This window comes from Falco rusticolus, chromosome 1, assembly GCF_015220075.1.
Source record: "Falco rusticolus isolate bFalRus1 chromosome 1, bFalRus1.pri, whole genome shotgun sequence".
Lineage (NCBI taxonomy): Eukaryota > Metazoa > Chordata > Aves > Falconiformes > Falconidae > Falco > Falco rusticolus.
In genome coordinates, this window is record NC_051187.1 from 102,109,838 (window position 1) to 102,134,386 (window position 24,549).

General features: G+C 39.9%; 1 protein-coding gene across 5 annotated transcripts in view; it reads left to right on the forward strand.

Annotated features, from left to right (window-relative positions):
• Positions 1–24,549, forward strand: part of ANKRD17 (ankyrin repeat domain 17) — a 94,620-nt gene that overhangs the window by 49,103 nt on the left and 20,968 nt on the right. For 3 of the 5 annotated variants that reach the window (XM_037392134.1, XM_037392154.1, XM_037392163.1), the window contains exons 7-18: positions 1,797–1,891; positions 7,117–7,354; positions 7,941–8,132; positions 8,516–8,625; positions 9,431–9,518; positions 10,450–10,577; positions 11,024–11,167; positions 11,763–11,865; positions 13,411–14,166; positions 21,773–21,921; positions 23,660–23,771; positions 23,946–24,091. In XM_037392134.1, coding sequence (XP_037248031.1) covers positions 1,797–1,891; positions 7,117–7,354; positions 7,941–8,132; positions 8,516–8,625; positions 9,431–9,518; positions 10,450–10,577; positions 11,024–11,167; positions 11,763–11,865; positions 13,411–14,166; positions 21,773–21,921; positions 23,660–23,771; positions 23,946–24,091 — 2,261 coding nt within the window. The remainder of the gene's footprint in view (positions 1–1,796; positions 1,892–7,116; positions 7,355–7,940; positions 8,133–8,515; positions 8,626–9,430; positions 9,519–10,449; positions 10,578–11,023; positions 11,168–11,762; positions 11,866–13,410; positions 14,167–21,772; positions 21,922–23,659; positions 23,772–23,945; positions 24,092–24,549) is intronic. The other 2 variants (XM_037392144.1, XM_037392169.1) reach the window with 2 other exon arrangements.

Here is a 24,549-nt window from a genome sequence, read left to right on the forward strand (position 1 = left end):
TGAATTTAAAGGCTTTGAATAGACCCTTTCTGATACTTTTATCCCAGCTGTGATACCACATAGCATGTAGGTGCCATGTGTAGAATGATGATAGGTGGGGAGAGTGTAAGTATCAAGATACAAACCTTTTGCCTAAGTCGTCATGCTTTAAAAGATTATCTATTTAATTAGGAGACGAGGAGTAAATATAGTAAACTTTCTGTATTGTAGCTATATTATACAAAATACCTCTGCATAGATACAGAAGTGACTGCATTTTAAAGGATTTAGCACCTGGAAAACATGCAGAATCTAGGACTTTGCATTTTAGGTGCCAGTGCTTAGGCAACAGGCCTCTCTTGCCTCCCTTAGAGAATTAGGCAGCGATCTTGCATCACCCAGGCAAGGGCTGAAGATGGTAACTAAGAGGCCAGATGTGTTCACACAGCTGAGCAGTTGCTCTTACAGTCACTTAGGACATGTTTTATTAGAGCTATTAAGGGTGGCTCTTGGCATCATAGAGTAATTGATGTCAGTAGCAGAGGTACTTCTGTGGCACCTCAGTACAAGATAGTCTTTGTCTTCTATGTTTCTTTTACCTGCCTTTATAAATTCTTGTTTCGCTGTTGCTGAACACCTTCATAAGCTGTGGTAACTTTCTTTTGTGGTGGCTCTCGGAGCAAAGACTGTTTTTGAGAGGGGATAGAGACTGCAAAACACTCCCTCCCTGAGAAAATGTGCTTGGGCTCTGAATCCTGCAGTGAGCTTGGAAAGTTGAAATGAAAAATAAAAGTCGGTGCTTAATCAGCTGCTCACTGGATATATGGGGCAGAAGTAAAGATACTTAGGCTGTTATGGTTTTTGCTTTACCTATATATGATTTATCTGTCTTTTGTGAATTTCTATGTTGCTTCAGATCGCATCTTTGGGGCATAAAGATAAGCTCTTTATTTCCTCATGTTGCTTGCTTCCTGTAGTAGAATGACACATGATATTTGGTCAGTAACTTGTCCCAAAGAAGGGGAAGGGTGCAAAGTATAGTCTCTTTTGGCAGAATCTGTGCTGTTGATGATGTTGCCAGGTGTATTTCTACTTTTAAGGCTTAGCCACAGTTATGTTGAGTTACAAAACAGCAGGGTGGGGGTGTTTTTTGTTAGACTTGGTTTAATATGCCTGCGTATGGTGTGGGTCATGACTGTGTAGCTAAGTTGACTGGACTTGGCACAGATACAGGACTTGATGAATTATAGCCATGAATTAATGGAGTGGCTGAGAGCAAATATTTTCAAAAAGCTGTTAGGTGTCATTATTTTTAGAGGATTCCTACAGATGGTTGAACTCCTATCTGCTTCATGTGTTTTATGGTATGAGGGTCGGTGTGAGCTCAGGGACTGGTTAGAATGCCATTCGTAAGAGCATTAACTTAAATCCTTAATGTCAAGCAAGCAGAGGGGAAATCCTGACTTCCCAACAAAAAACAAATATTTTGTTGATGGAAAAAAATGGGAAATATCTTTCCAGAAAATAAATTATGCTGGTAAAGCTCCTGGAGCATGCGCTGCTTGGCTCTACTGTCACTTCAAGGAACACACGTAGTGCAGACATGATTTTAGAAACTTAAGTGAATTGAATTATATTTATAATAATTATGCTAAACTTCTGTGCACATTGAATGCATAGATATGAACATGTCTTTCAAGAGTGTTCCAGGGGACTTTATGTTGTAGCATGGCTGTCTGTTACCTTCGTTACATACATTAGACCCTTTCTATGAGTTGTGAAACATGTTTTATCTGTTAAATATTTTCTCCCTACAGGTCATCTAGAAATGGTGAGATTTCTGCTGGAAGCTGGTGCAGACCAGGAACACAAGACAGATGAAATGCATACTGCTCTTATGGAGGCTTGCATGGTAAGAGATATATGGCTTGAGCAGTGAGGTGTATGTACTTTTCACATCCTGACGGTGAACAAAGTGATTCCTTTTGGTACAGAACCTACCTATGTGATGTTTCAGTTCTGTGTACTTTCACAGAAGAAATTGGAGGGCAGAGAGGGAAATACCTGGTTAAAAAATAGTGCTTCCTAAATGAGCAAAATTGAACTTGCTCCTCTTGGGGCTGACAAAGTAGTTGAATTCTTAAGTGACACCAGCTAGAAGTTGTATCGTGTGAGCATTAGCAGGAGAGCTATATTAACCTGTCCTTGGAATAAGTAGATTTCTGTATGTCCAGCACTTCATTATTTTTTTTCCCATAAATGGCAGAAATCAGTGAGTAGAGCTGTGCTTATTGTCCCAGAGCAGCTTCTGTAGGCTGCATCTCTCCTTGTCTTATTTTGTGTCACTTGCTCTTGGCTTTTTGTGTTTCTGATAATCATGGAAGCTGGTTCAAAACAGCTATTTTTTGTGACTTCAGAGAAATGAATGACTTCAAGAGATAGCCAAAAGTAAATAAGAGTAATTTATTTGAATAGTACCTTTATTTTCTTGCTTTGTGTAATTTTGCAGGCTTCTGGGCGAGCAACTTCCAGTTTACGATGGGCAAATCCTTTACAGACGAATTTCTAAATTAAGTAGCTTAAAGTGGAAGATTCTTGGGGGTTCTTGAAGGGCTTTTAACAGCTCTAGTGTGCTAAACATAGGCAGTGAATACTGTCATAACCTGGCTGCTGGACGCATTTAACATACCTGTGTCATGTTTAAGCAGTTTGTAAGCTACATGCCTTCAGTGCAGGTGGTTATGTTGAGGGGTGTGCATGCGCAGCTTGTTTCAGTATGGTTCACGTAGCCATGTGCTCATCAAACATGGGATCAGAAGCTGTTTGGGAAGCAGCTAGGAAACAGAAGGGGACATTGTTAACTTCTTGCTAATAAGACTACTTTCATGTTGTTTTGCCTATCTGAGGCAATTGTAAAATGACAGTGTAGAATAATTACCTTTTTATAAAATGTAGTATGATTCTGAGAACAACTCTGATTTTTGTTTTTTATAAGTTTCTTGCTGTAGAACAGAAATACATGTGAAGCTTTCCCTTGCAAAAGTGTTGTATGGGTACATTTTAATGCTGAAATTGTATAATTGGTGCCAGATTTAACAATTATTCCAGGATTTAGTGGTGACGAAGACTTGATAAATTCACATCTTCAGAGATAGATTTTTCTGTTTGAAGTACTGTTGGGCTATGTAAAGTCTCATGTATCTGCATCTTCTTTAAAGCGCATATCTTATTTGAAATCTATTCCCTACATACTACTTGAGGTAATAGGATTCAGTTGCTTTGGCCTTTTCCTTTGGAGATTTCTTTTTATGGTGGAGTAAATGTTCCCATTTATTCCCTTCATTTCTGCTTCAGGAATTGTTTAGGCTTTGGTACCCCTTCTCAGAGAGGTGAATATGCTGCTGTGACTTGGTTAACCCTGCACCATACCAAGGGTTGGCAGGGGTAAGCTAGCAGGGTGAAAAATTCAGCAGCTGTTAGTTGGTGTTTCTAGAATGAGAACGTTTTGAAACTTTTCCTGCTGGAGAAATGAAAATGAAACAAACCAGAGCAGAATTAGGCTTCAGTTTTAGACCCCGCCCCGTTTTCTTTGTGGCCCTGAATTTGCAGTAAGCTGTTGAGCAATGCTTACTGCAGAGGTTTTCTGTACTATTTAGGGTGTGTAGCCGCAGCATGCTTAGGTAGGTCAGTAGTTTGTTTGTGCCTTATGCCAAGATATATGCCAGATCCTTCATTTGAATATGGAATTTCAACATAAAACTGAAAACTTGTCTCTTGGGTTTCCTTTCTGTCCTCTTCTCTAAAGATGATTTCTCATGGGTTGGGTTTTTCATTTCATTAGCCTTGCGTAGCGTCATGTGAATCTGTGGCTGTAGAGGAGTGCTGCAAATGCTTATTTAGTCTTCCCTTCCCTGAAATAACTGTAATGGTTCTAAAATCAGCCAGTTGTGCCTACTGAGGGAAGTTAATGGCTTCAGATAGGGGAATCATTAACAGAAAGCACCATACTTCTCAAAAAGTCATTAGAAAGGCAGGCATGTAGATAAACAGGACTGCAGGTATTGTTTATCTCACTCTGAAATCTGAATAGATTAGCCTTATAAAAATCATGGACACTTTCCTTGCAGCAAATTTATTGTTGGAACATGGCGATAGAATTAAGTTGTTCGATGTTGCAGTAGCCTTCTCGTTGGGACATTTTCTTCACAGATCAGAAGTTTGCAGAGAAAGTTGCTATTTCATGGAGCAAGCCTTGTTTTCCTTGCCACTCTTTTACCTCCATGAACAAACTAACAAAAGTCCATTGGACTCGCGGAAGTGTTGAGACCCAGTTTTTACAAAGACTTAGTGAGCAATAGGGAAAGAAAATAAAAATCTGCCTCCCTTATTTCTGTAGGAAACTATTCCAAAGTAGGCATTTACATGCTGCTGCTTGGAATTGACAGACAGCGGAGAGTCTCAGTACCTTCAGCTCTGCTTAGGAGAGGGAGCAGCTTTCCATAGCAGTACTTGAAAAGGTTGCAGTCTGAAATAAAGCAGCACAGGGCCTTCTCATCTCAGCATGTTTTTTTCTGCAGAAACAGTTGTCACTCTTCAGTAGCAGAAGAAAACTACCTTCTTTAGAATAGCATTGAACTTGAATATATGTTATAGAACTGTGAGACTGTTTAAACCTTCTACAAGGCGTTTGGGAAGACTTCTGACAGAGCTTTTTCTATAGACAGCAGTTAACATTGGTTTAATGCAAATGAGTTCCTGGGCAATGTGACTTGCCTTCTGGGAACAAAAAGCAGGTATATCGAGTTTGTGCTTCCTCTTACTGAAGTTACCTCATTTTCCACAGCAAGGGCTGAGTACTGTTTGCCCACAGTGGTTGATCCTTAAAATACACCTGGTGCGCTTGTGCAGGTTGATCAGATGACTTTTTGTGATCTAACAGCAGTTCTGAGGATTTTCCTAGCTGTTGCAAAAGAGCTGAACAGCACCACCCCATTGCAGGGCTTGTGAAAGCACAGATAACATTTCTTTGTGTGGTTATTCCACCAGCAGTTATTCTCAAGGCTGCTTGGCCCATGTAAGAAGCTTTGAAGCATACCTTTATACCGCTGTTTGCCATGCTTGTTGTGGATTGGGGATGATTAGTGAGCTGTCTTGCCAGAGCCTAATGGTTGAGGCACTGTCTCTGCATTTCCCTGAGGAAAGATTCTTTATGGAGTCTTGGAGTTTTTCCCTAATATAGTATTGTCATTTCATGTAAAAGGTGAATATGCCCTAGTTAATGTCCTAGATATTTTTCTGAGAGGAAATCATGTTTTGCTCCCTGTATATTAGAAGAAGGTATAAAACACTTCAAATGAAGTGTAAAAATGTCGGAGGCAGTTCTGTATTTTGTCTGGAAAAGAGCTCTTCGGGCTTGTGGTTTCTAGCTTGGCAAGGATGGCAATGGCTGCAATTTGCTGTCTCATGAATTAATCTGAGATCAAGGCACACTTGCCTTGTTCAATGACAGCCTTGGGTTAGCTTCGTGTTCTTGGTAAGCTGCTGGTTGTTCTATGCAGTCGTCCTGTGTTTTGTGTGTTAGACCTTTTCCCATTCTGGTTGCTCCAAGTTTGAATGGTGGCAGTTTCCTTACGGAGAAAACCAGCTTGGAGAGTCTGTGCTGTTGTTGGACTGCAGTGACCAAGCCAGTCTCTGCTTCTGTCTAAACAAAAGCAGGACTGAGTGGCAGCTGGATATGTCACTGTTAGGCCTCCAGTGTAAACATAGAGCTGAAAAGCCACTTCAAATAGTTCCTGAATTTATGGCATACTAAAAACATGGCAAAGATCATACAGTCAAGTATAGTATTTTCTTTCTTTCTAAAGGAAGAAAGCAAACTTAAGACCTTGTTTTGGTAAAATGAGTTTGACAGCATGATGATGGTATCTGGAAAATCCTACCAAGGTCCTGCCAAGGGAAGGTTCAGGTGCCTCCTGTGATGTATGAGGAACCCTTGACAAATGGTCTTGTTTTGGCTTTTCTCTTGGAGGGAGAAAGCAAATCCTGGCACTGATATTAAACTGAGCAGTGAAATAGTTCTGCAGGAGCCAAGAGACAAGCAATGTCAGCATGCACAACTTCTTTTTAAGAAAGGAAGGAAGCAAAATCGTTAAACTTAAATCCTGTCCTCTCTTCCGCCTCCCTCCCCAGAAGCTGGGAATCTGTAAATACTCCAAGACACTAACAGCCTGCATGGACGTGAGGACAGTCTGTACTCCTGGCATGCGTTGTTTTTATAACTAAAATACACTGTATTTAACAATGCAAGCGCATGTTGAATTTCAAACAAAATTCCTTCTTTTTGTCAAAGTGGGGAGCGTTGGCATTGAGTGACTTGTTTGCAGTGTAAAGGTTTTGTAGTCTTCAGGAAGAACAGCAAGACCTGTTCTTACACCCAGGAGATTTTTTTTTTTTGACTGATATTCTCTTCATTCTCCTTTATTTATTAGACTGCTTGTGTTGTTACTAGGAAATTTGTTGGCAGAATACAAGAAGAAATACATTTGAGTAGTAACTTACTAATTAGAATTTGTATTCCTTAAATAATTTTGCACATATGGTTCTGTCTACAGTCTTTAACAAAGAGGAGTACTGGGTGTCAGAGGATTTTGCTATTGTTCTTGTGGAGGAGGCAAGCTTCTAAAAGTGTTGAGCTCCCTCTCAGCTGTTTGAGTTTTGGGTTTTTGTGTGGGTTTCTTGGTTTGGTTTTTTCCCACCTAAGCAAGCTGATCCTGAACGCATGAACTTGAGTCTGATATGAAGAAGCTGACCAGCTTGTTACTGACACGATTGGTGGGAAAGTTTAATGTGTGGCTCAAAATATTTCAGTCTTGAATTGAACATATTCACTAAAACGTGCTTGAAGCTTCTTTGGGTGTCTATTTAATAATAGCTCTTTAGCTTTTATACAAATACTTGGGTAAAAAAAAATAGGAAAACTATTAAGCAAGTTAAATTATTTTTTTGGACTGCTTTACTTATTTGTTGCTTTGTGTCTTCTGAGGGCATTTGAGTGGGTGACTACTTAAAGCTTAGGAGAAGAGGAGCAATTCTTCTATGTTGACAGTCTTTTGATCTTGGGTTTTTTTGAATTCCTAGGATGGCCATGTGGAAGTGGCAAGATTACTTCTTGATAGTGGAGCTCAGGTGAACATGCCTGCTGACTCTTTTGAGTCTCCATTGACTTTGGCAGCCTGTGGCGGGCATGTTGAACTGGCAGCTTTGTTGATTGAACGTGGAGCTAACTTGGAAGAGGTAAACGATGAAGGATACACACCATTAATGGAAGCAGCTAGAGAAGGCCATGAAGAGATGGTGGCACTGTTACTTGGTCAAGGTAACTATTGTTGTGCCTTCTATGGACTGTAATTCAGTAGGTATCTGTGTATGTTAGGAGGCAGGGGGAAAGCTAAGTTACAGTAATTTTGGTTTCCTCATTCAACAGCTTCTGCCCTCCTGTTTTTGGACAGTTGTTGGGTGGTTGGGGTTTTTTTTTGTTTGGTGGTTTTTTTGTGGTGGGGGGTTTTTTTTTGGTGGTTTTTTTTTTTTTTTTCAAAATGTCCTTTGCTCTACTAGTTCCCTTTATAAGTGGTCATTCTGAATTGTTCTTCAGAACAGGTTTGCATTTATCACAGACATTGAACCATGAACTGTTAATGTGGGTAACTTGTGCTCTGCACAGTGGCCTTGGCCTATCTTGAGATGGTGTTGTTGCTGAAAAGCTGTAGATAAGTGCTTTGAGGCCCTCAGGGATTTCCAAAGACATTAAAGTTGAAATCTTTAAATTTGATACACCATGATTTTAGAAGAAAATTTCTGCAGCTGTAGAAACAACATAAGTTACAAAAAGATGCCTTGTGCATAGGGAATGGCTTTGTCAGCTGATACTGGTTTCAGTAACTGGTGTTTTATTTTGTTTTAAGGAGCAAACATCAATGCTCAAACAGAAGAGACGCAAGAAACTGCATTAACTCTGGCTTGCTGTGGAGGTTTTTTGGAGGTTGCAGATTTTCTTATTAAAGCAGGAGCTGATATAGAACTTGGTTGTTCCACACCTTTGATGGAGGCAGCTCAAGAGGGTCATTTGGAGCTGGTTAAATATTTATTAGCTGCAGGTATGGAGTAGTTTTGTTAACGGTTCTGTAGAGAATGTAACCTTGAGAGAAAAACACCTTTTTCCATACTCATTACACTTTCACTAGCAGCTTCTTGAAGTTGACTGCAAAGGTTTGTGGAACTTTAAGTAATTTATTAGTTGGATCCTAATTTAGCTTTTGAAGATGAGGCTGATGTAAACTTACTTGAAACTGAACTTCTAGTTTATGTTTACTTGTTTTATTCCTCTAGAGTATGATTTAAGTTGTCTGTTTCAAAGATACTGGATTGGAAGGGGGAAATTTAAAAATTACTATCTGATCATGGTAAAGATGATGAAGACAGTTGCGTATTTTCTGTAATGAACTTCATAAAGCTTACATGCTCATTACTACTGCTTCAGGGGCTAATGTGCATGCAACAACAGCAACAGGTGACACAGCACTGACATATGCCTGTGAAAATGGCCATACTGATGTAGCAGATGTCTTACTTCAGGCAGGTGCAGATCTGGTAAGTCATTACCTTCTTAAAGTCTTATTAGGTAATAAAATTATAAATGCGTGCCGTTTTTGTCCCATGTCTGTTGCTGAAAACTTAGCAGTTTGCTGTTATTTGTTACAGTTGTATTCAAATTGTCTTTTAACCTTTTTCTTTTAAAGAAGTGAGAATTGGTGATGCTTTTCTAATAGTTCTCAGGCTGTTTAATTACCTGAAAGTGCTTAGGTCAATTGTGGTACTTTGGCAACTGATGTCTAAAGCATTTCCAAGCCTTTCAGGGTTGCTTGTACAGAAAAAATAGGGGATCTTTTGTCATGTGCAGTCCTGAATGGTATTCAGCTTTAAACTGTTGAGCTGATCATGAGTTAGTACATGTACCTGTGAACTTGTTCTGTTCCTTGTGCAGCAAGCAGTTGATAGCTCTGTTCTGACATGATCTAGTTGGTATACCGTAATGCAGTTAAGATGACAGAGGTAAATCGATTTTTACATTTCAGTAGGCTTGTACAGCTGTATGTTATCAAGAAGTGAAGTTAAGCATGACAGTACATAATATGTTTAACTAAAATCCCCACTATGTGCCTGAATACTACTTGTCCAGGACTCTCGACCTGTACAAAGGTAGGTAGGTAGTTTCATCCATCTGCAAGACGGGCTCAGTTCAAATGTTAAATGAATTTTTGTCTGCATTTTGTAAAACATTAAAAAGGGTTCTTCTGTGTCTGATGTCTTTCCAATCAAAAAAACCCAGAAGGCTGAATTGCATCCTTTCACGCCTGCTACTTCTGAATTTTAAGCCTTTCTTTATCTGCTCTAGGAGCATGAATCAGAAGGTGGAAGAACTCCTCTCATGAAAGCTGCAAGGGCAGGTCATGTTTGCACTGTTCAGTTCTTGATTAGCAAAGGTAAGAGTGTGAGAAGGGTTTGGCTTTCCTGGTGCTCGAAATACTCAAGGTTAAGAACGTGTTAGTACTAGTGTAACTTTCTTGGATTTGTTTCAAAGTATTTTAAGTCAAGTAGGTAATTGATTCTCAAACTAGGCACGTAATGATCACCTCTGGTTTCTGGTGAGATTAGTGGGAACTGCAGCTGCTTCTGAAAACAGTTACATTCCAGTCTCTGATGCCTAGTAAAAGCAGCAACAGTAGTAGTGCTTACTGGGTGTCTCCATGCTCTTGGTGTGGCTTTTGAGCAATCTTTCCAGAAGTTGAACTTGAAGTGCCTGTTTGTCTCAAAGTTGTGACTTAGTTCTGACAAAATCAAGCAAGTTCATCGGCTCCAGCCTTACATCACTGTTGAACGCATAGAGTTGACACGTCTCAGAATTGCTGTTTTCTCTCTCTTGAGCTGATAGTGATGGATTTTTCTTGTACCTTCCTTGTATGGAGCAGGACTGGCCTAAAGCTTCAGTGTGATGTAGTTTTCCCTGTCTAGATTGTAGAGGAAGGAAGCAGAGCTGCAATGAATCATCTGCTTGCTGGTGCTAAGATGCATGGATCAACGTGCTGGATCTTAGCATTTGTTTTAATTTTAAAAAGAGGGACAGCCCTAGCACAATTGCTGCAGTTTTAAAAACGATAGGTTAATCTGCTGTGTGATGTTCTGTGCTTACAAGGAATCCATTAGAAAAGTGAGGTTGGAGTATAAGTCCAGGTAGGGTTGCTCTTCTGTTAAAAGGTCTTCTGATAGTAGTAATTGACTGTTTGTCAGTTTTAAGACTGCAGCCATGGAGAACTACAGGTTTGTATTTAAGAAAAGTTAACTTCCTGTCACTTCAGGTACAGGAGAATGAGTAGAAGTCTTTCTAAATAATATTTCTCCCTGTTATTTTTGAAGGAGCAAATGTGAATAGGACCACAGCTAACAACGATCATACAGTATTGTCGCTGGCCTGTGCTGGAGGTCATTTGGCAGTTGTGGAATTACTGCTAGCTCATGGTGCTGATCCTACACACAGACTGAAGGTTTGTTGCTCAACCTTGTTTTCCTCTGAAGTAGTCTTTCATTAATATTAAAACTAACAATACCCATGCAAATTTTCTCCTTTTGTGTTCTCTGCAACTGACCCAACATGTCATGATTTAAATGAAGTAAGGTGCAAGAGCTGGTATTTACACAAGCAGGCGTTATGCTCGTGACCATGTTTATGTAAGTTGTTAGGAGTAGTGCAGGTCTGTTCATTACCATGAAAGTATAGGTTGTGCTCAAGTAGTAAGGTCCTTCTAAAAAGTACTAGGTTTTTTTGGAAATACTTAAGTGTCCTTAAGTTTAGATGTGGACTTAACTGCAGGTAGAATGACTGTTTATTAAAGCAGTCTTAATAGATACTCCATTGTGTCTTCCAAAATGCTTCAGTGCTGTCATGTTTTGATGATGCTGTTTTCTAATACTGTGGTCTTTCCCTCATTAGGATGGATCAACTATGTTAATAGAGGCAGCAAAAGGTGGTCATACCAGCGTGGTTTGTTACCTTCTAGATTACCCAAACAACTTGCTTTCTGCTCCTCCACCTGATGCTACTCAGCTGACCCCACCATCCCATGATTTGAATAGGGTAAGATGTAAGGGCTGGTTGTCTGTGGATTTGTGGGGCTTTTTTGCATTTCTTTTTGTAGCTTACTTGGGAGTTCAAAGATGAGAGAAGAGTTAATCATTCATTTCATGAACTACTGAACTGTAGGTGAACACACTGAAAATTACGATGTTCAAGACAGCTCAAAGTAAAGACCTTTGAGCATCACTGTGTAGTGCTTTCATCGTTGTTCTTTTTGCTCTATAAATATTACTGGAAAAAGTGAAGAGGGGGGGAAAAGAACCCCAGCAAGTAAAAAGGTCTTCTTTAATGAGGCTCTTTGGAATTACATTTGTAGCCCATTGTGACTTGTATTTGCTTTACCATAGTATAACCCTGTACCATGCTGAGACAAGTATTGTTCAGCAATTAATTTCTTAGGTTAAAATTGCGGAGTATATACAAGTCAGATGATCTCAAATTGTTAACTACTGAACTTGGCATATTAAAAAGAAGTATTAAGTGTTACTAGTCACCATTTAAAGTCTGCTTTTCTAACAGGTTTTGTTTACCTTCTATTGAATTATAACTAGATTAGAGTATGAGAAAAGTAATCTGTTAGTATCCAACATTTTAGGCTCCTCGTGTACCAGTGCAGGCGCTGCCCATGGTCGTTCCACCCCAGGAGCCTGACAAACCCCCTGCTAATGTCGCCACAACCCTTCCCATCAGAAATAAAGGTCAGTCTTAGTTCTGGAGCTTATTTTCTAAATATCCTTCCTTAGGCAGAAGATAGAGGGTTGCACTTCTAGCAGAGTAGTTCCTATGAAGAGTGCTTATGGATTCAGTCAAGGAAATGGCAATTTTTTTTTTTTTAAGGATTTGCTTATCTGCCAAATATGAAGTATCAGTCATCTAACCCTGTAATCGTAAAGCGTCAAGAAATCTGCCTAAGTAAACATGTTTAAATATATATTAGTCTGACATACTGGACTAATGCAAAATGTCACCCAGAAGCCTATGTAAATTTGATAATGGTAGTTGTAAAAACAATGTTAATCTCCATATTGTAGTTGATTTGATAACTTGTGTTTACTTAGAATAGTAGTCTTGGAGTGGGTTTGACTAATTTGAAGGCGGAATTTCTTGTGCTATAAAATACGTAGTCTGATGTGGCTCAGGTCCTGCTAGGACTAAATTTGCATCTATTTTGATACCGCCATTTTGACACTTAACGCTTTCTGTACTTAAGATTTTTCTTCCAAAACTATTTTTATCAAGGATCAGCAATAGTGCAAATACAGGCGTGCATGTCATAAAATTAATACTGTGTGTACACTTGTATTGTTCTGGAAATACAGCGAGGATGACTGGAAGAAACTGGGCACCTCCACTGACTCAAATCCTGAGTTTTGATTTGCCTTTCGCCCTTCAAAATTAACCGATTGTTCCTTCTCCAACTGGTATGGCAGACCATGTCAGCTGTGTTACTGTGGACTTCTTCATAAAAGATGAATTGGATTAGTCCATCGCTCATTCTTACAGAAAGGCTGAAATATTTGCCTTGCCTGGGCAGAGAGCCAAGTTTTGACACAGGCAAAATAATGTCTGCTATGGATAAAATAGTAGTGGCTAAACATACCCTGTTAGATCATGTTAAATATTGATAAATGACTATTCTGGGTTCTAGCGCTGTTTGTCAACTGAGCAAAGCTGGATACCTGTAGTGAAAGGATTCAGTAGTCCTAGAAAGTGTAGCACTTCCTAAAATGTACTGAGTTACTCACAAAACTGGTGGCCTAGAGCAAGTCACCTGTCCCTTGAGATGTTTTTGCATCACTTTTGCTGTGCTTTCAGGGCTGTAACCATACGTTTAAGTCTTAACACGTTGATACCAGTCGCAAAACATCAAGTAAAGAGACAGCATATCCTTTCTTTTTGTTCCCCTTTATCTTGTAGCACCACTTGATAACAGCGGCTCTTGAGACAATCGCTTCATTTGGCAAAAGTATAACAATTTTTGGAATAAGTATGTCAACGTAGTGCAGGGTTATTTGGAATGTATGCGCAGTAATCTGTACTGTTAAATTCAATCTGACTGCTGTCTTAAAATTGATAGTGAAAGATGCGGTTTTCTTTGAGGGCCTTACAGTACACGCTGACCTTCTGTGGGTGCTGTGTCTTGGTGCATAACCGGCCATTTAGCATCCCAACAGTAGCTCTATAATGAGGATGCTATTCATATGCACTTCCATTGGTTCTGAGGGGGTTTCTTTTTCACACAGCTGCTTCTAAACAAAAGTCCAGCAGTCATTTGCCAGCAAACAACCAGGATGTACAGGGTTACATCACCAATCAGTCTCCAGAGAGCATTGTAGAAGAGGCTCAGGGCAAGTTGACAGAGCTGGAGCAGAGGATAAAAGAAGCCATAGAGAAGAACGCTCAGCTGCAGTCCCTGGAATTGGCACATGCTGACCAGCTCACCAAAGAGAAGATTGAGGAGCTGAACAAAACGAGAGAGGAACAAATTCAGAAGAAACAAAAGATTTTGGAGGAACTGCAGAAAGTGGAGCGAGAGTTACAGCTGAAAACTCAGCAGCAGCTAAAAAAGCAATATCTAGAGGTAAAAGCGCAAAGAATTCAGCTCCAGCAGCAGCAGCAGCAGCAGTCTTGCCAGCATCTGGGACTACTGACTCCTGTTGGGGTAGGAGAACAACTCTCAGAGGGAGACTATGCACGATTACAGCAAGTGGACCCCATCTTGCTTAAAGATGATCCTCAGCAAGCTGCTGCGCAGACGGGTTTTGCACCAATTCAGCCTCTGGCGATGCCACAAGCTTTGCCTCTGGCAGCAGGTTCCTTACCTCCAGGGTCCATCGCAAATCTTACAGAACTGCAAGGTGTTATAGTTGGACAGCCAGTATTGGGCCAAGCACAACTAGCAGGGCTGGGGCAAGGAATACTGACAGAAACACAGCAAGGGTTAATGGTAGCCAGCCCTGCTCAGACGCTCAATGACACGCTGGATGACATCATGGCAGGTGGGTTTATATTGTTATGAGCAGGTTTAATATTTGCTTGACCAGTTGAGGGTATGTCCACTTCTTTATGTTTGTGTGTGTGTGTTTGTGCATTCCTGCTAGCTCCACGGCAAGTACCACTAGCCTACTGATCCCTGTCTTTAGGAGTTCAGAAAACTAGTTTCAACTTTTCAATTTACATGGTTGCCTTTCTTTTTGTTGAGCTAACTGGTGCCTGTTTGTCAGGTTGGTATGTCAGAAGGGGCATTTCTAACTCTTTATAGTTTGCAGGGGGGAATGCCCTAGGCTCTAACGGTTCTGCTTCGGCCTGTTAGTAGCTTGGGAACAGTATCTTGATGATAACTGGTTAGTACTTTGGACTAGCTAACAGAGAGCTCATTTGGAGCACTCAGAACAGGCTTTGAGCAACCATAGCACAGTGTCAAGCCTATAAATCTGTAAGGAGCCTGTAGGCTTTTGGATGAGAGCTCCTCTGTTTGGCCTTGAATAGTCTACCTATTGGAAGCTTTTACTTCTGTTTGGAAAAAAAAAAAGATTATTATCCTATGACTTCTAAAAATGTCTACCCATAAAAATGGCTGCTTTGCCAGTGAAAAACAAATTGAGCCTTACCAAATTCTTCATTGCTTTGGGGAATTCTTTACCCAGTGACATCAGTGCAGTAAGACCTTAAGTAGTAAAACAAAAGAGTGAAATGGGTTTTAAATGCTGTAGGAAACATGCGTTGTTAGTGCTGCTTTCCTTTACACCTCATTCAGTTTCACTTATCCCCCTTTCCATGTTAAAGTAGTTGCTGAAATACTCATTTTGACGGCTTAGCTGAATACAGATTGTTAGGACAAAGTATTAAAAAAGAAAATCGTGTCACTTGATACAATTTCACTGAGGTGCTCTTGGTTAAGCTGATGGACTTTCATTTAAGTGCTCTCTATTTTGATAAGTCTGTTATGTAAAATATGTTAGGATGAGGGCGTCTGCCAGAGGAAAGGCAGGTTTCCAGGGGTGCTTTAGCCCAGAGGTGTGGTGCTCATCCTGCATATACTGCAAGAGTTATTGGAGTACGATAATGGTGGAGAGTGAATAGAAGATATGGTAATGGTTAAAAATACCAGATGGTGATAGTTTAAAATAGTTGGAACAACAGTTTTCAAATTAGGCATCTAATGAGTAACCTGATACTTGGACAAAGCCTCATAAAAGACTACTGAAACTTAAAGGAGACAAGAGATTCTATTCTGAAATTCTTGTTAGAATTGAAGCCTAGACATACAGATTGGCTAAAAATCTGTCAGTGGATAAAAAACTGGATGCATGAAAAAATAGATAAAACCACATCCATCATGCATTAACAGTGAAGATTATTCTGATGTGGAGCTGCTGGGATACATAACGATACCAACTACTCCAATTGAAGAGATGGGATAATTGCAGGTCTTTTACTTAAGAAGAATCTTTGCAATGCACTTCAATTATGTTTAGATACAACTTAACAAACGTCCTAACTCCAAGTTTATGTGTTCAACCACATATAACATCTTGAGAGCTTGCAGTTTTGGGTCATCTGCTACATACCCAAATGCTCATGCATGCATTTTTGGAAAGGTCAGACATTTCCAAAGTGCATTTGAGTGAGTGGTTTTGTACTCCATAGTCCCAGTTCTTACTATGTGCATGCACACATGCAGTTGGGGATAAGGTCTAAATTTGGAGAATCATAGAATGGTTTGGGTTGGAAGGGATCTTTAGAGGTCATTTAGTCCACACCCCCTGCCATGAGCAGGGACATCTTCAGCTAGATTGGAGGGGCCCTGTCCAACCTGACCTTGAATGTTTCCAGGGATTGGGGCATCTACTATCTCTCCCGGCAGCCTGTGCCAGTGCCTTGCCACCCTCACAGTAAAGAATGCCTTCCTTATATCTAGTCTAAAACTACTCTCTTTTTAGTTTGAAACCGTTACCCCTTGTTCTATCACAACAAGCCCTGCTAAAAAGTTTGTTGGCCTCTAGGTAGTGGAAGGATGCTGTAAGCTCTCCCTGAAACAGCTTCTTCTCTAGGCTGAACAACCCCAACTCTCAGCCTGTCTGCCCAGGAGATGTGCACCAGCCCTCTGATTGTTTCTGTGGCTTCCTCTGGGCTTGCTCCAACAGGTCCGTGTCCTCCTTCTGTTGGGGGCCCCAGAGCTGGATGCAGTACTGCAGCAGGGGTGTCACCAGAGTGGAGCAGAGGGGCTGCTGGCCATGCTGCTTTGGATATGGCCCAGGACTTGGTTGGCTTTCTGGGCTGTGAGCGCGCACTGCTGGCTCATGTCCAGCTTGCATCCACCAGTACCCCAAGTCCCTTGTCCTCAGGGCTGCTCTCAGTCCCTTCATACCCCACCGAATTGTGCTCTGGAAAGCACTTGTGACAAGACTGTTAAAAGCTGTACAGCTGCAATTCCTTCAGTCTTTGTTTTTCTGTGAAGTGGCTAATTGTAGTTTGCTTTCTTTTTAAGCAAGAGCAGACACAGACCTGAGATATGACTTAAGTGCCAACTTGAATCCACACATCAGTATTTAGAGTGGAGGTGAAATGAGCTCAATGTAACAGAAAATGTTTAAGCAGCAGCTAAATATTTGATCAGTATTTGTGTGTATTGCTTTAATTGGAACCTTATAGAATATTCCTATGAATTTAGATCTCCGTTTCTGAGATGGCTTGAGTTAAGTTTCATCACAGAGCTGTGGCGAACAGCACCAGTTACAAAAACAAAGCTTCACCTTAGCTGTGTAAGCCTTACCTAATGTTCATCCGTGTGCTAACTTAGTTGCAAACAATGAGTTCAGTTTTCCCATTTTAAGTACTTGTTTCAAACAAGGCCAGGTACATAAATGCTTGTATTTGTTAGAGGCGAGTGTAAGACATGGGTATTGGTGGAGAGGTCAAGTGTTGTTGCTAGATCAGCTCTGGGACTTGAGAGTAGGATTCCTTGCTCTTAGAGAAGCTAATTGACATTACCAGAGCTCTATGCAATTTGCCTGGGAAGCATGGTAAGAGAATGTACCAAGTAAAGGGGTTTGGGGTTTTCCTAAAGAAAGAAATAGGTTAAGTTGTGAAAAAGCAGTAAATAATCCTTCAGTTTTAACTTCAGGCTGCTTTTGTGATCCTGCTGGAAATGACAAGCAAAAGGTTTGCTCTTCAGCTTCAGTTGCTGGATAAGTTCTTTGCTTGCTGTGGGGGTAGTGAATAGAAGTATTTTTTAGGGTTAGTTATGTAACTCTCGAATGAAAACATTGCAGATGTTAAATGGTATGTTAAGGACATAAAGAAAAAAAATCCCTGGTTTTATTAGGAAACTTCTTTTAAAATAGTAACTATTCAAAGGATTAGGTTTGGTAACAGAGCCTCACAAAACTTCAGGAATACTGAAGCACTGGATAAGATTAATTCCTGGTAGCTACCTTGTGGGATGAGTCAGTTTTAATTGTGACTGAATTAATACATAAGAAAGAATATGCATTGCCTGTAAGTTCTTCACAGACACTCAGTACTGAAAAAATAACTGTAGAGCACCAGCATCACAGAAAAATTAGGAGGTTCTGTCTGTCTCACGACCTATACAGGAGCTGCAGAAAACTGAGGATGTAAGTTGTTATGTGCTGGTGTAGCTACAGATTGCTGGCAATGGTTGTGCTGCTCTTGCAGATGGATGGTAAATGCATTTAGACCCTTGCCCTTGGAATATTAAGAGACTTTTGGCTATTGCTAGGCAGCTGGTTTTGTGTGGGACTGAGCCTGGGGTAGTCCACCTTTCAGACTATAACTAATAATCATCAAGACTGCCACTGTGGTTTTCAGGCTTCATCCATGGAGCTGTTAGTATGAAGAAGCAACGCTGTGTGTTTGTATTTGAATTCAGAACATAACTTTGACTCTTGTAATTCAAGGCATGTTATGCATCTGAAGTGTCCTGTACTGGTTTTAAGCATGTGTGGCAGGAGCATAGCTGTTAATAACTTAAGATACAACAGAGAAATTGAGGGCAGAGGAGAACAACCTGGTGTGAAACAAGCTTGTTGATTTGGCTTTAACAAGTTGGAAAAAGCTGAGGTATCTTAATAGATTTCTTGTAATGTTGGATTTGTTTTCCCTCAGTCCCTCATCTTGGCTTATTGTAATATGTGAAAAAGTTTTTATCCATCTACTGTTGGCATTACCGAAAATAAGGAATAAATACATAAGAACAGTGCTGCACCCACAATCGGACAAAACTAATGTGAAACTTCTGTTAACAATTAAGATGAAATGGGATTGTAAAGGTGCTTGGTTTCTGTAATATCATGCACTTAATGAAAATACAAAGTATTCAAGGAAGCAACAAACTTGAACAGTGCGAACAACTCCATGTTCTTTTGAGAATTTTGGGCTTTTTTCCAGACACAAGTTTTGAGTTAGGGCATGTAGAGCAGTGAGATAAAAATACTGGCTACAATGTTAAGGATCTTGTGTTAGTTTTCAGGTGTTCTAATTCGTCAGCTTGGCTGTTTTCTTTCATCCCCTAATGCTGGGACAACATTTGTAAGCCAAATGCTTCTCTAGATGGTGAGGCTGTTGGCCGTGGGGGAGAAAGTAGCAGCTGTGGGGGTATCCTTTTTTTTTGATTGAAGCTGAGTGAAACTTCAGATGTCCAGAAGGAAATCCATATGAAGAGCAGCCATGCTCCTACTACGAGTAAGCACAAAACTGGTTGTCTAATGTCCAAACAAATGTAAAAGACTGTGACTTAGTGGTCAAGTGGTGCTTGGAGCAACATACTGTGTCAAAGAAGCTTAACCATGTTTCGTAACATGATTAAGACTGATAGCTGGTCCATATCAAGGCATGTATATACTAAAATATTCTAATAGTGAACTAGCTTTGAAGACTTCATTATCCTAGGCGTGAGGTAACGATGTTTCAATCTTGAAGTACAGACTTCTAGTTAAATGTTGCTACTGGTCCATTAGAGCAGACGGAGGGGCAGAGGAGAAGAGACCTTTGGCTGCTAGTGCTTTTATATGGGATGGTCAAGCCAGCTGGTTATGCCTTTTTTTTTTTTCCACTGCTCAAGACTGTTGTGGAAAACCTTTTGGCTTAGTGGAAATTTTTAATATTTTTCATTGGACATGGTAAAGATTCTGTTCGTTGCCCTTGACATGTTAATTATACTCTGCACAGGTGATAATGAAATAAATATAATCAAAGTCATTACCCATGAAAATTAATGTCTTGTCTCAGTGAAATGTGCTGTAGGGTTATGAACTTCTATTTGTCTGTGAATTATTGCAGATGCACATTCAAAATACACTTAAGAGAACTGTAAGTCAACATGCATATTCTCCCCTACTAGCATGCATAAAAATATTTATATATGGGTTGTATAATAAAGGTTTTCTTCCTTGTGGAAAGAGGGATGTTGCTTTTAAACATGTATCTTTTTTTTATATCTTTTTTTTTTTTGGTGGGCTTTCTTTTTCTTCCCCCTCACTGCAACACCATTAGTACAAAAAACAGACTTTACTGGAACTGAGACCTTCCTAACTACCTTGGTTTTGTTTTGTTTTGTTGTTAAGGTCTAAGAACTTTAATAGTGCCTCTGTAAAGTAGTAGATGCTCCCCAGCCCCCATATTGGGACTACAGCTATAATTCTTAGAAACTGTTTGAAATACACGTGGTACTGTAGCAGGATTAACTTTTTTCATATGTGGGTTATTTGATGATTGTGCTTTTATATCATCCAAGTTAAGCATATTTGGTTAGTTTCCAGTCCGTTTTACCATTTTTATTGGATTCTTTTGGACTAGATGTGAAGAGTCAAGAATCCTCATCCTTTATAATTCCATTACTGTTCTTGTGCTGCTTTAACTTGCTCTTTGAACTTAAAGAAAGAAGGTGCCTATGCTAGTTTTTCAAAATTACTTGTTATGACTGTATGTGTAAGGAGGGGAGCAGGAGTTGAAAAGACAACTTCTTATCCTTCTCTGTGAAACCAATCAGAAGTTGTGGTTTTAGGTTGTATCTCTCATTTACAGTCAGTATAAGGAATGAGCAGAGTTTAAATTAGATGCTCCACAGAATGATAGGTCATTAAGATCTTCGGTTACTTCTCTGTACAGAAATCCCTTAGGCCATAATTTTTGACCTTATGTCAGAATATTTTGGCTTAGCTTCTGCATGTTTCCTTTAATCCATGCTTAGTGTGATTTGTTTCATAAGATGAGAAAAGCTTTCAGAAGGCACTGTTATATAAAGGTCAAGGGAGTTTGAATCTTGATTTACATATAAAGTTAATAATACTTTTTATGTTTTAAGCTGGGGTTTCTTCGTTTCAGTGACATTTATTAGCTGCTTTGCTGGGATTTTGTATAGGAAGTTCAGAAATTAAATTAGTAACGGATGAAAAACATAGCTGCCTTGCAGAGGAGGGAGTACACAAATTGGCACGTCAGGGTACAGTTTTTGCGGCATTTGTTGAAGAACTTACCACTTCAAATTTAATATAGGAGCTAATTATCAATGGCTGGCAGTTAGGGACATGGCTGATGATTAAACCTGTTTGAAAAATGACCAAGGCTTGAAAAGGTGGGGGTAAAGGGGTATTATTTGATGTTCCACAAGGTTACTTGGTGGTGTGTACTAGATGAATACTGACTATATGTGGAAAGTGCATTTCTTCAATGTTGCAGTTAAAGATGCCTTTGTCAACTTGACAGGAGAAGCGTACAGTACTTTACTTTCTCTTTTGCTGATCATGTGTGAAAAAGACCTGTAGAAATACTGGAGAAAAGTCAGGGAGAAAACCATGGAGTTCTGTTAAGGACAAAACCAAAAGAAGGAAAACGGGAGTTTTTTCCCAAAGGCTGTTGTAGATTCAAGTTTGCTCGATACTTTTAAATGTTACATGTACGACATGAATTTCAGGGAAGCGTGGCAGTCGGTGCTATTTTGTGTCATGTCAATATGATGTTGTCAACTGTAAAATGGTATTTACCTTTTGCTTATCCTAACAACCTTGACCAAAGTTTCTGCAAAATGGCTGTTACGAAGCTTCCACTTCTCTGATGTCAACAAATTCTGCCATGTGAGCATCCTGATGCTAGCACTGTTGCTTTTTTTTATGTTTATGGGGGCCAGGGGGGTAGAGGGTGATAATTGGACGGACTTTTATATGAAAATCCTTAAACTGTTTTAAGAAAAATTGCGTTGATACCCATTGATTGGACTTGTTCTGCAGTTCTGCTTCTAAAGGTATGGAACCTGTGGTCCAAATAATGGCTGGCTTGGAGGAGAGATCTTTGGGTTTTTTAAAAAAATAAATCCTTTTTGTGTGTGGTGGGCTTCTAGAAAACATGCCCATCTGATACATATTTCTTTGATTGAATACAGTTAACCTTCTGCATAGTTGTTAAAATCAAAGTGTTAAAGGTTCAAAGATTGGGTTAAAAGAGTGGAAAATGTTTTTTGTGGAAAATAAAGTTCTTGGGGAGTTTGGTCAGTGGGAGTTCTGTCCCCCTGTCCATTTATTGTCATGTTTAACATCTGAAGTTAAGTGTTTTGCTTTTGCTAAGTGTAATTATTCTGTTCAACAGCAGTGAGCGGAAGAGCATCTGCAATGTCAAACACTCCTACCCACAGCATTGCAACTTCTGTCTCCCAACCTCAGACGCCAACTCCAAGTCCTATCATTTCTCCTTCAGCCATGCTACCAATCTACCCTGCTATAGATATCGATGCACAGGTAAGCCTGCAATTGCCACTGCAGCGCAGATACGTGAAGCTATTTTTCTTCTGCATCCTGAATAATTCAGTGATAGTAAACAGCTCTGTTGTATAATGAATTGGGTTCTAGAGACTTGATGTGTTGCTTTTGGAAATCCTGTACAACTCCCTAGAGAGTTGCAGTCCACTTTCCTCTGTGTTCTTGCTGAACAAAAGAGAAGGTCTTTGAATGGCTAAACACTTGTATTTCTTGTTTCTTAGTTGTCGGAGTGATTATGAGAAACAGCAAAGTTGTCTTCTGACAGAAAATATTGTGCTGATATCCTAAGACAAAAAAAGCCTTAAAATATTGCACACAGGGGGGGTTGGGGGTTGTGTGCTTGAAGTTGTTGGCCAATGATCACCCAGCTTGACAGAAGTATGAAAGTGTTGAAACTAATAATTTCTGTAATTCTTTTAGCAAGAAGAAATAATAACAAGCTCTCATTTCCACTAAAGAAAAGGCATTTTGGTATTGAAATTATTTTTAAAAATAGCTGCTTTAAGTTGACTTGTAGCTAGCTGGCCATCAAAAAAAGCGCATACATGTACTAACTAGCACATGTATATGCATAGCTCTAGACTATACATGATATGGCTAAGATGTGGGCAGTGTGGAGAAGAGGAAAGGCATGGGACTCTTGGGGGAAAAGGGGAGAAACCTTTGGAAAACCAGTCTTGGCTACTTCAGTTGTTTGTGGCAGTTGGCTTGGTTTCTGCTGTGACCATGTACAGGAGTTCTTGCCATAACCTGACTGGTCTTGTTGCTAGCTGCTAGGCACCAGTGCAGATTAACATTATCATAAGCTGCCAGTACCCTGGGATGTAAGAGAGTAGAGTAAAACTAAGTTCTTATGAAAGGTAATAAAAAAATAAATGTGTTTGGGGTTTGGGTGTTTTTGCTGGTTTGGTGTTTCTTGTTGTTTAAGAAGAGAGAGTTGTGGTTTTAGGCAGTCCCTGTGTTGTTAACTAACAGTGCCAGTAGTTCTCAGAGTTCCTTGGTTGCTCTTTCAGATAGGACAGTGGTCATCCACACGGGCCCTGGCAATACTGAGAAATGAAATGTGCGTTGTTACACTGCAAGCATTTCATATGCAGAATCAAGGTTGATAAGGGCTCTGTGCTGTTACAGAGAGCTATCTACTGCTAGAAATGTTTGCTTGGAGACAGTGTGCAAGTACTCAAAAGGAAGAAAACTTGAAAGTGGAGCATAAGCTCAGAGACAGAGATTTCTGTATATTTTCAGTAGTTTTGTCTTTTCCATTACTGCGATTTGTGGACTCACTGTAGCTGGTGTGTACTGTTCAGAGGCTTCAGCAACAGTAATGATGAGATGGGGAATTTTTTCCCCTTGGGTTTAACCAGAGGGTTAAGAATTAAAGAAATTCTTTTATTATACCATGTAAAGGACTTGGTCAAGCAGTGGTAAAGAGATTGAGCTAGTTAGCAAAGAACAGATGAGATGTCAGTTCCTGAGGAATCTCCATTCTTACAGGAATTGCTCTCAAATCTTCCAACAGAGCAGACTTGAGAAGTAGAACCCTGTTATGAACTTGAACACAAAAGATAACTGTGAGGTAATCTGTAGACATGTCTTAAACTTATAGAAGCTTTTTATTCTGTGGCAGGTAGAGTTGTACTTGGGCTAATACACAATATAACAGGGGTTGTACTTGGAAAAGTACATATTTATCTTGTGTATATGATGTTTCTTGTAGACTGAGAGTAATCACGACACAGCATTGACACTCGCTTGCGCTGGTGGCCACGAAGAACTAGTACAAACACTGCTAGAGAGAGGAGCTAATATTGAACACAGGGACAAGAAAGGTAGGTATCTCACTACGGCAATACAGACCCTCTCCGGTTTTCCAGTGTATCACATTAAATAAATGCACAAAAAGCATAGTCTTTGTGAAGCTTATAGGCTTGCTTTTCTGGTGATTTAACTTAAGTCGCTTAAGCTATGAATGTGGACTCTTCAAATGTCTCTCTTCATTTCAGGGTTTACTCCGCTTATTTTGGCTGCTACAGCGGGCCACGTGGGTGTTGTTGAAATCTTACTGGATAATGGAGCTGATATTGAAGCCCAGTCTGAGAGAACCAAGGACACTCCCTTGTCTTTGGCTTGTTCAGGAGGGAGACAAGAGGTGAAGTATAACTTAGTCCTCGGTAGCAGTGTGTAGATTACATATTGTGTTAGTATACTAAAGCAGTCTTCTAGAATGGTCTATTTTAAAAAGGATGCAAAGAGCTTCTCATTTTCGAAGTTATATATTGCAGCGTGTCTCATGTAGATTGCTTTTTTCTCTTTTTATAAGTTGGACCAGTGCTGTGTAGATGACCTCATGGCTGTAATCATTAGTGGCTCATTATGGGGCTTTTACCAGCATAATTAGATGTAGCTGTGAAAGTGGATGTGATGAGTGTTCTTGTTGAGAAGCTGGAGTTAGGCATGAATCAATTTCATATATGACCCAAGAGGGTTTGCCAGTGGATTCTGTATAGGCCATAGGATATCGGAGTGCTGCAGGTAACTCCAGCATCTCTGACTAAAAACACAGTTTTCAAATGATTGATCAAAAGTAAATGCAGGGGAGTTTTTTTG